The sequence below is a fragment of the Stenella coeruleoalba genome (genome assembly GCF_951394435.1).
Source record: "Stenella coeruleoalba genome assembly, chromosome: 20".
In the NCBI taxonomy this organism is placed as follows: domain Eukaryota; kingdom Metazoa; phylum Chordata; class Mammalia; order Artiodactyla; family Delphinidae; genus Stenella; species Stenella coeruleoalba.
This window is the reverse complement of record NC_137166.1, coordinates 49,977,711-49,989,231: the sequence shown is the minus strand read 5'-3', so window position 1 is coordinate 49,989,231 and position 11,521 is coordinate 49,977,711. Positions and strand designations below refer to the sequence as shown.

The 11,521-nt window shown below is 53.0% G+C and overlaps 1 protein-coding gene across 1 annotated transcript in view; it reads left to right on the top strand.

The window, feature by feature from the left end:
- Positions 1-2,347: 2,347 nt before the first annotated feature.
- Positions 2,348-11,521, top strand: part of PRKD2 (protein kinase D2) — a 30,182-nt gene continuing 21,008 nt past the window's right edge. The window contains exons 1-3 of the mRNA XM_079907349.1: positions 2,348-2,849; positions 5,045-5,183; positions 8,509-8,640. Coding sequence (XP_079763475.1) covers positions 2,610-2,849; positions 5,045-5,183; positions 8,509-8,640 — 511 coding nt within the window. The 5' untranslated portion in view covers positions 2,348-2,609. The remainder of the gene's footprint in view (positions 2,850-5,044; positions 5,184-8,508; positions 8,641-11,521) is intronic.

The window sequence follows — 11,521 nt, the reverse complement described above, 5'->3', positions numbered from 1 at the left end:
TTGCTATGAGGCCTCTTTGCCTACCAGCCAGAGGTCCTTGGGCAAGTCCTGGCACCTCCTTGGGCCTCAGCCTCCCCTGTAAAGTGAGCCTTTCAGTAATACCCACCTCCTGGCTTATCAAAGGCTGCACCCCAATGCCCAGAACAGGGCCTGGCTCCTGTCAGGGCCCCATGAACACTTGAGGAAGGAGGAAGGCCTGAGAAGTGCACACTCATGTTAGGCTTTCACCATGGTGGTCGTCTGCTGGTCTGGACAAAGGGCACAGGTGGGCAGATGGCCATCAGGTGAGGCTGACAGGAGCCCAGCTATGGGTACCATGTGGCCTCACTGCCCCCTCATCCCTCTGGGCTCTGTGCAGCTTCCCCAGGTGGTGGTTTAGGGTTTCGCTCCAGCCTCAGACTTCCTTCCCCAGCCCCAGCCAGCCCCCGGATGTGGTGACAGATTCGCTACTGTGCCGACCTCAGCTACCCCCAACAGCCCTTTACCAGGAATGTGGGCTCATCGTGAGTTCCTCATCCCCGCTACCCAGCCCTGCTGGTCGGGAGTCTAGGCGGCGGTGGCCCATCTCTATTGGGATGCCTCTGGGGCTCAGCCAGGCCTTGGCCCCTCAGTGAAGCCAGTGGGTGGTAGCTACTCGCTTGGCAATCTTGGACAAGTCATTTTGCCTCTCTGAGGGTTCAGCTTCCTGTATGTAAACTAAATGGTAGCCACTCATTATTAGCTAGGGAGGAGAAACCAAGTTGGAATTGGTCCTGGAAGAGGTGTTTTATGACAGGCCTAGCACATATTAGGGCCTCAATCCATACTTGCTGAAAGACTAAATGAACAAACCCAGCCACAAACACCTGAGTGCCTGAGGTGCCCACCCCTTTATCTCAGCGCATTACAGCCAGTCACCAGTACTGAGCTTCTGCTGTGTTGTAGGCACCCCTAAACCATCTCATTAATCCCCACAAAGACCCTCTGGGGCCAGTCCTATTATTGTCCCATCTAAAAGAGAAACAGGCTCAGAGGGGGTAGGTCACCAACCTAAAGTCACACAGAGACAGACATGTGCACACTTCCCCAGGAGAACTATGTGCTCTCCATCTATGAAGTGGTGTGGATGTGTGGTCCTCCCTGGTCGCTATGGTCCTTCCAGGCACCCCGAGGCTTTTCTTTGGCTCTTCACCCTCCTAAACACTGGGGTGGAGTGGGGAGCTGATGGAAGGAAACTACACCCCTTCTCCACCTGCCCTGTGCCTGACTCTCTCCGCGCGCGGGTAACCCAGCCCTGGCCTCTGCAGTTTGCTCCTGGCACTTTGGCCAAGGTCGCTGGAGACAGACCTGAGGCAAGGACCTCTGCCCATCTGGAGGTCTCTCGGTCTTCCCACCTGTGTAATGGGCTCGGGAGTGGGGGGAGGGGGCGGGCGTGCTGACGCCCTGGGAAGAGGCAGGCCCGGCCCGGAGAGCGGGCCAGACCTGACACCGCCTCCCACCCTTTCCCCAGCGGTGGGCGCCGGATGCAGGCCAGGCGAGACGGCCCCCTTCCTTAAAGGGCCAGACGCCTCCTCAGCCCCGGCCTCGCGACCTGTGGTGGGGGTGAGGGTGGTTTGCCCCTCCCTCTCCAGCTCAGGGAAAAGTCAGTTTTCCAGACTTGGGTGTGAGGTGGGAAGGAATCAGTCTCGCCTCCCTTCCCCGCATCTCCCACCCCCGGGTCCCCAGACCCGGGAGCGGGAGGTGCCGCCCCAACTCGGAGGCGCTAAGCCCGCCCTCCTCTTCCGCCCGCAGGCCCTCGTCAGGCTCCGCCCTCTTGACGTCACCGAGACCGGCACCGATTGGCCGACTGAACTGTCACTCCGGACACTTCCTCCTGGGCCGCAGCCGCCGAATTAAACTTTGGAGTGGGAAAAAGAGCCACCGGCGCCCGGCGCCGGACGACCCTCCCTTCCCTCCCACCCCCCGCCACCCCACTGCCGCCGGTAACACCCCCTTCTCCGCGGCCCCCGACCGAATTTTTCTCCAACTGCCGAGACCCGTGAGATTCCCGCCTTAGCACCCCAGCCCTCGGAATCCCTCTGCCCATTCCCAGGCCCGCCGTCGGATCCCTGGGATCCATTCGATCCCCGACTCAGAGACTCCTGCTCTCCACCCCAAGATCTGGTGAATCCCTCGAGCTCCCGTCTTATGTGGATCCTCTTCTTACAGCCACTGGATTCTTGGCCCCACCTGCTCCTTTTCCAATCCCTTCTTTCTCCAGCGAGCCTTTGGATCCTGGGCTCTTCTGATCCCTGTGACCCCGGCCTACTAGATTTTCTTTTTTGATTTCTTGGAATCTCCCAATCGCTGGGCCGCCCAAACCATTAGATTTCTCCTTTCTGATCGTCTGTGATCCCTTAATCTCCGGGCGGGCGTCTGATCCACGAGATTCCTTTTCTCTAACTTCCCAGGGTCCCACCTCCTCGAGTTCCCTCAACCTGCCAGGATTCTCTTCTCGGATCCCCGGGATCCCCGCGCTCCTACCACCAGCTAACAAGATACCTCGGATCCAGGGACCTGAGCCTCCTTGCTCAGGCTCCTGCAGCCTGATCCCGGGTGGGCGCCGGGCGGCGGGTCCCGGGCCTCGCCCTATGGCCGCCGCACCCTCCCATCCCGCCGGCCTCCCGGGCTCTCCCGGGCCGGGGTCTCCTCCGCCCTCTGGCAGCTTGGAACTGCAGGCTCCGCCACCGCTGCTGTCCCATGTCCCGGCGCCGGGCTCGGGGGTGTCCTTCCACATCCAGATCGGGCTGACCCGCGAGTTCGTGCTGTTGCCCACCGCCTCCGAGCTGGCCCACGTGAAGCAGCTGGCTTGCTCCATCGTTGACCAGAAGGTGAGGGCACAGGGTTCCCCTCACCTAGCTTGAGGAGAGGTCTGGAAGAGTGGGGAGGTGCTGGCAGAGGCGATCTCCAGCCCAGTATATAAGGAAGAGGGAGAGAAGGGGGATAAGCCTTGGGCGACTGAGGGGTGGGGGTGGGGCATTGGCCCCCAGTTGCCTCCTCACCCCACCACTCCTTTGAGAGAGGCCTGGTCAGGGGTGGGGTGCCCCAGAGCCCTCCCCAAATTGCATGTCCCTGGATGTTGTTTGCTGCAGACAGCATGGAGGAAGGGAGGGACGGGTGAGGTGTAGGAGCCGAGAGGAAGGGGCAGGTGGGAGCAGCAGATGTCGGGGGACCTCCCTGTCCAGGCCTATCCCCGGCCTCCCATTTGGTGGAAACAGTAGAAACTGAAGCCAGGCTGGCCGTGGCGATCAAGTGACATGTGTGGGTGTGGGTGCCTGCAGTAGCTGCCAGGGGCAAGTGAGGTCTCAGAGTCCAATCTCTGCCCTCCCCCAGGCTTGAGCGTGTGTGGAGGGGCAGGTGCGCCTCTTCACAGTCCAGAGGCTCTGAGGTGTCTGTCCCCTCTCCTGATCAGTGCCCCCCCACCCCCCGGCTCTAATGCTAGTCTGTGAAAACGAACCTTCCCCAGTCCCACCCCACTCTTCGCTTTGGACACGAGGGTCACTGGGGTTGGGGCCTGGGGGAGCACGGCAAGGGGAAATCAGGTGGGACGCAATGCTTGGATTCTAGAATGTTAAAAGTTAGAATTAAAAAAAAAATTGGAATAGTGGGCTACTCTGCTGTTGGAATTTTGGACTGTAAAAGTGTTAAAATGTTAGAATTCTAAATTGTTGGAATATGCAACTGCTAGGTAACTGAACTCCTCTGATATTAAAGTGTTCAAACATTAGAACCCGAGGTTGTTGAAATACTAAAACATTAAAATGTTGGAATATTTGATTCCATCGTTGTTAGACTCCTAGAGCGTAAAAATGTTAGAATTCTGGAATGCTGGGTCGCTGAAATCCTTTCATGCTAAGATATTCAAATATTAGAACCCTAGTTTAGCAGATTCCTAGAACTTTAAAATATTAGACTACTACTAATCTAGGTTATTAAAATCCTAAAACTTATCATGATAATTTGTTGGAATCTAGAATGTATAATCCTATAATATGAGCATGCTGGAATCCCAAAATACCCAAATTGTAGGATCTTCTTAGATTCCTGGGAATGAATTCTTTGGGCTGCAGACAAAACATTAGGAACTGGGCCAACTCCCCCATTTTACAGACAAGGAAACTGAAGCTTAGAGAAAGACCTCCAAGGCAGTCAGGACCCTGGCAGTCCTGGCCACCTGTGGACCCTCTCCCAGCAACAAGAACAGATAGAGCTTCCTTTGCCACCTACCCCAAACCCCAAAACTAGCAGGCCCAGCTCGCACACTTAGCCTGCTCCTTGGGAAAACAGGCTGGGGAGAGGGCATGATTGTCCCCTGGGTGAAGTTCTTTATCCGATGCTCAAGTCCTCAGCCTACCGCCTCAGGCCTCACCGCAGTTTTATTTTCTGCCCCCCTCCCCACCCTGTCCAGGTGTGGTAGGGCCCCTTTCCTTCCTTCCAGTGGCTCCACCTGGGTGGTTTCACTTTCTGTTCTACCAGGTTTCATTTCCTGCCCCGCCTCCCCAAGTTAGGGACCGGGACACCTGGGTCCTTGAGGCATTGGGTGGGGGACACCGTGCCAGTTTCCAGCTCCCTTGAGCCCTAGCCTTTCCACACCCCCCTCCCCCACAAACTAGGAGTCCTAAATCCCCTCCTTCCAGATCGCCCAGCCCCAGTGCTGGGCCTGGAGCCAGGTAACAGGGACAACAGTTCCAGGAAGGAAGCTGGGGGTGAGGGGGAGCGGGAGGTGGTGGGGAGATAAGGGAAGGGATGCTCACTCAGCCCTACCCCCGTCCATCTCCAGAAGATTCTAGGTGCCCACGCTCCCAGAGCCACTCTCTCAAACTCTGGCCAGCGCTCGCTCCCAGCACACCTGGGGCCCTGGCACCCTGCCCGGCTCAGCTCGAGCTGGGCTTGGGAGGGAGCGGGCAGGAAGCGAGGGGCTGCGGGGTCTCTGAGTTTCCGGGGGAAACAGCCGGCCCTGCCCTGGGAGGGTTCCAGACCGCTGCTTTGAGCTTTTCCGTCACCACCTCCTTCTCCCGCTCCTCAGTTTCCCGAGTGTGGCTTCTATGGCCTTTACGACAAGATCCTGCTCTTCAAACATGACCCCACGTCGGCCAACCTCCTGCAGTTGGTGCGCTCTGCCGGAGACATCCAGGAGGGCGACCTGGTGGAGGTGGTACTGTCGGGTGAGAGGCCGAGGCGGGCCTAGGGGCGGAGCCTCGAGCGGGGGCGGGGCATCGGGAGGAGGGGGAGGGGAGGTGGGCCCAGAAACTTAGTTCTTAAAGTTAGGGACCAGCGGTTCTAAGCCTTGGCTGCAAATTAGAATCACCGCGGGAGCTTTTTACAAACCACCGTTACGGAATGGGTAGGTGTGGTGCCTGCACATTGTGGAATTCGCACCGCACTGAACATAAACCATCCACGGCAACGCGGATGAATCTCACACCTAATGCTGAGGGACAGAAACTAGACATCAGACTACATATTGTATCATTCCATTTACGAAGCACAAAGACAATTACGCTATTTTGTTAGAAGCCAAGAGAGTGGGTACCTTTTTGGCAGCTGGAGTTGGGTGGGGGGCACAATGGTTTAAACTTCCATTTATCCATCAGAATGCTGGTGACATGGGCGTGTACAGTTTGACAATTCATTAAGCTGTGCATTTCTGATATGTCCTTTCCTAGACCTACGTTACACTTTGATGTAAAGTTAAAAATGTTTTGCTGCCTGTGCCTCCTCCCAGTGAAATGCTAAATTAAATCGGACTCTGCAGCATGAGATGAAACCCGGGTACCTGTATTTTCAGCCAAAATCTAGTCCACCCACTGGCCATTCCCATTTGATGAGTGGGCAAGCTCTCAGCACTTAGAGGACTCTTTAGCCCTTGGTTCCTTCAGGAGGGTAGGGTAGGGGGGTCGGAGGTACCTTACTCATGGCTGTATGTCCTCCCCTGCCCCCCACCCCCACCCGGAGTACTGCAATGCTCCGTAAAATTTGTTGGATGGATGGATGGATGACAGTTAGAAGTTTGGATTAACGGGACTTCCCTGGTGGTGCAGTGGTTAAGAATCCTCCTGCCAATGCAGGGGACACCGGTTCGATCCCTGATCCGGGAAGATCCCACATGCTGCAGAGCAACTAAGCCCGTGCGTCACAACTACTGAGCCTGCGCTCTAGAGCCCGCGAGCCATACCTGCTGAGCCCACGTGCCGCAACTACTGAAACCTGGGAGCCTAGAGCCCGTGCTCCACAACAAGGAAGCCACCGCAATGAGAAGCCCGCGCACCGCAACAAAGAGTAGCCCCCTCTCGCCTCAACTAGAGGAAGCCCACGCGCAGCAACGAAGGCCCAACGCAGCCAATAAATAAAGAGCATAAATCATTAAAAAAAGAAGAAGTTTGGATTTACGTCCCTCATATAGGCTTGCCACCCTTGGATTTTTATCTTCATCCTGGTCTCTCCCCAAACCCAAGTCTTGTTCGTGCAGCTGTCTCCCTGACGCTTTTACTCGGCAGCTCCAGGCCTCTCAGATACAGCCTGTCCAAGACAGAAATCTTGATTTCGCCCTTCTAAACCTGCTCTTCCCACAGTATTCTCCAGCTTGGTGAAGGGTATCACCATTCACCCAGGTGCTCATGCCCCAAACTTTGGGCCACCCCTGGCTCCTCTTTTTCTCTCACCCCTTCACTTGGTCCATCCTCAAACCTACTGGTCTCACTCATCCTGAATCTATTTCTTTCCTCCCTCCACTGATCCAAGCCGCCATCACCTCCTGCCCAGACTACTGCAGTAGCACCTAAGTCAGCTCATGACACTCCACTGCTCAGAATCCTCCCCTTACTCTGCATTACCCTCGGAACAAAATGCAAACTCCTCAACGTGGCCTCAAGGCTGTCCATGACCTGGGCCCTGCCAATTCCCCAAATTCATCTCTTAACACTGTCCTTCTTACTTTCTTTGTTCCAACCATCTTGTCTGCCCTCTGTCCCTTGAAGAAATCAAGCTCCCTCCCACCTCAGGGCCTTTGCACTTGCTGTCCTTCTCCCCCACCCCCGACCCTGTCCTGTCTTCTCATAGCTAGCACCTGCTTGTTATTTGGATCTCAGCTTAAATGCCATTTCCTCATTGTCAGAAATATCCTTGTTTGTTTGTTTGTTTGTTTGATGTATCTTTTCCCTCTCCTCAAAAGAATGTCAGATCTCTGAGAGTGGAGAAACTCTCTTGTTCAGAGCTTTATCCTGCGTGTGTAAACTGGGCTTGGCACATAGAACAGAGTCCCCTCTCCATTGCATAATACTAAGAAAAATAGCTTAATATTAGACAGAAATTGGGGGGGATGGGGGTGGGGAGAGGAACAAGATTTAGTCCAAAAATGAAACTTTAAAATAATAGCTAACATTTATTGAGCATTTTCTCTGAGCCAGGTACTGTTTTAAGAGCTTTCCGGGAATTCCCTGACGGTTCAGTGGTTAAGACTCCGTGCTCTCACTGCCGAGGGCCCCGTTTCGATCCCTGGTCGGGGAATCAAAATCCCATAAGCCGCGTCGCGTGGCCAAAAAAAAAAAAAGCTTTCCGTATATTCATTTAACCCATAAAAAAGAACCATAGGGACTTCCCTGATGGTGCAGTGGTTAAGAATCCGCCTGCCAAAGCAGGGGACACGGGTTCGAGCCCCGGTCCGGGAAGATCCCACATGCTGCAGAGCAACTGAGCCCTCGAGCCACAACTATTGAGCCCGCGGGCCTAAAGCCCATCCTCCGCAAAAAGAGAAGTCACTGCAATGAGAAGCCCGCGCACTGCAACGAAGAGTAGCCCCCGCTCGCCGCAACTAGAGAAAGCCCGCGTGCAGCAATGAAGACCCAACTCAGCCAAAAATTATAATAAATTAATTAGTTTTCAAAAATAGAAATAAAAAAGTGTAAGCGGAACATTCATCAAAATAAATTTTAAAAAAAGAACTATAAGGCGATACTATTATGTTACTGGGCATGTTCTTCCCTAGACACCTGCATGGTCCAGACCCTTACCTTTTCCAGGTGTTTTGTCTTTTTTTTTTTTTGGCAGGCGGATTCTTAACCACTGTGCCACCAGAGAAGCCCTATCTGTGTTTTTTAATTAAAAATTTTTTAATTGTGATAAAATATATGCAACATAAAATTACCATCTTAACCATATTCAAAGTCTAGTGTTCAGTAGTGTTAATTACATTCACAATGTTGTGTAACCAACCTCCAGAACTGTTTTCATCTTGCAAAACTGGAAATCTGTGCCCATTAAACAATTCCCCGTTCCCCCTCCCCGGTCCCTGGCATAGGCACATAGGTGTTTTGGCCAATGGTGGAGCTGGGATTTGAACCCAGGTCGAATGAAATGTAGGATGCGAGTAAATGATTGAAGGAAAGATCAAACATTGCAGTTGAGAGGGCTGTGTGAAACCTGGGAATGCGGAGGGTGAAATGGCCACCGCTGGTCCCGACTCAACCATCTGCCCCTCCCTGCTGCCTGCAGCTTCGGCCACCTTCGAGGACTTCCAGATCCGCCCGCACGCCCTTACGGTGCACTCCTACCGAGCGCCTGCCTTCTGCGATCACTGCGGAGAGATGCTCTTCGGCCTAGTGCGCCAGGGCCTCAAGTGTGAAGGTGAGAGGCGGAGGGGCTGGAGGCGGGGCCAGGAGGTAGGGTGTGGGCGTGAGGGCGGGGCCGGGATGGAGCTCAGGGCCAGGAGGTGGGGCCTAAGAGGTGGGGTTCGGAGGGAGAGGTGAGCGCCCAGAGGCAGGGCTTGGGGAAGGAACTGGAGGTGGGAACAGGAGGCGGAGCTTGGGTGGAGGGCGGGGTCTGGGTGGGGCTCCATTTGGGGGTGGGGACTGGGAGGTGGAGCTCCGAGGGAGTGGTAAGGGGCAGAGCTTTGGGGGAGAACAGGGGTGATGGGGAAGAGGGCGGAGCCTATATCAGTCAGGGATCAACAGGAGAAACGGAGCCTGTAGGGAGGCATATGTTAAGGGATTTTTGGAAGGAATTGGCTTACAGGATTGTGGGCGCTGGCCACTCTGAAATCCGCAGGGCGGGTCGTCAGGGAGAACAGGCAGGAGATGAAGCTGCTCTCCAGCTCGGAAATCTCAGCTCGGCTCTTTAAGCCTTTCAACTGACTGAAACAGGCCCACCCAGATTAACTAGGATGATCTCCGTCACTTAAAGTCAACTGATTGTGGACTTGAATCACATCTCCAGATACCTTCGCAGCAACACGCAGATTATCGTTTGAATAACTGGGGATGTGACACATAAAGCTATCAGAGTCCACCTGTTGGCAACTTGGCACTTCCATCTGCTAGGGCTGTCCTAACAAAAGATCGCGGGCTGGGTGGCGTAAACAAGATCTGGGTTCTGACAAGATATGGTTCCTGGTGAGGGCTCTCTTCCTAGCTTGCAGATGGCCACCATCTCCTCCTGTGCTCACATAGCACGTGGAGAGAGAGTGATTTTTCATGTCTCTTCCGTTTATAAGGACCCCAATCCCACTGATCAGGGCCCCATCCTTATGGCCTCATTTAACCTTAATTACCTCCTTAAAGGCCCCATCTCCAAATACAGTCACATTGAAGATTAGGGCTTCAACATATGAATTTGGGGAGAACACAAACATTCAGTCTATAACAGGCACCCATACACGTCTCCCTAAATCATACTTAAAAAAAATAAAGGAACACAGTGTGTTCCTCTGAGACAAGATGTCTCAAGGTTAAGCCCAAGTGTCAGGATCCGCAGGTTCACTGTTCCCGTCTTTGATGCTTCTGAGGGGGAATGCTGAGATCACTCCTCCCCTGCAGAGGAAGGCCGCACACCCACCTTGGCTCCGCTCTACACACAGCAGATGAAGACCATCCATTATATGATGACGACCTGCATCTCCATTGTTGTTCAGTGTGCTCCACTATTAGAGGCGTATTCTCAGATGTTCCATTGCCTAAGGATCTCCAGCTTTGTGGCTATCATGCTCCTGTAGAAATCCAGAGTCCCTGATACCTTGTGTTCCAGATGACCCACAGCATCGACTAGGATTGTTATCATGCAGCCCTAAATATACTTGTGGAGGACTTCCCTGGTGGTCCAGTGGTTAAGACTTTGTGCTTCCACTGCAGGGGGTGCGGGTTCAATCCCTGGTCAGGGAACTAAGATCCCCACATGCCGCACGGCACGGAAAAAAAACAAAAGTTAAATATACTTGTGGCATTATTTAAGGATTCTAGGGATAATAGCTGTGTCAGGCCTGCAAAACACCAATTTACTGCATTCAAAGCTGCTATCGATATTGCCATCGTCCACATGCCATATCCAACTCTTGAAGTCTTGGTTTATGTAACTATTGTCGTGGAGCAACCCTGGTATCACCAAGTTCTAATGGCCATTCTCCGAGTGGACTTCATCGGCCCAGCATCACAGATGATGGTCCAAGTTCATAGGGTTCCAATACTTTATGCCTGTACTTTATGCCATTGACGCCTTCCTACGGGAGTTTGATTCTACCTTGATACTCATAACAGGAACCATAGATGAGATTCTGAAATTCTGTGAGGCATGTGAGTGATTAAAGGCCAAAACTGGGACATGGTTCCTGTGTGCAATTTGCCATCCTGAAACTCTCCTCGTAGCAGCAACAGCAATCCCCAAGCTTGCCTCTGCAGCATGACATTGTGCATTTGAGACAGTGCCTATGATGAGGAATTACTGCACAGGAAAGTCTATAAGAGGCCGGCTGCCAGAAGACAATCTTCATAAAATGTCCGAAGGAAGCTTCCAAAGGCTGGAGGAACATTCTTTACTCCAGAAAGAGATCCTGGAATCATTTGGAATCACCAGAGATGTATGGAGAAGCATTCAGGAAGTCCAGTAGGAAATGACAAGCTGAGCCTGACTCTTTCGTGGTCAAGGATTAAAAATAGAAAAGAAAAGAAAGAACAAAGTCACACTTCCACATGATATGATACAACCATCCCGAGTACAACTGAAAAATGCTCTCTTTCCCCATAAGACGATGTCCTTGTGTGATATTCCGTCTTCTCCTTTGATATCCCGTAACAAATATCACGGTATAAAGTTAATTATTATTAATATCTTATGTTAGATGATAAGGGGGTAGAAGAGGGAAGAAAACAAAAATATTTGGTGTATGCACATATTCATAACAAAGTAAGGAAGAGATACTATGACTGTCCTCACGGCTGCAACTGGGCACGTGGCTGTGGCTTCCTTCTCTGCCTTCTCCACTGCCTGGTCCATATTCCCTTTGCCCTCAGCCAGCACCTCACCTGCTCATGGTATTTTGTCTGTTGGGGTGGCCCAAAACTTTATTCCTGTTTTTTTTTTTTTTTTTGGCCTCACCGAAAGCGCGGAGTCCTAACCACTGGACCGTCAGGGAGTTCCCCAAACCTTTATTCCTGAAGGCTCTCAGCCATTAGCAGTTCTGCCTGAATTGGGTTTTGTAGTTTTCCGCTGACGTTAATTACACTAGGAAGAGGCATCC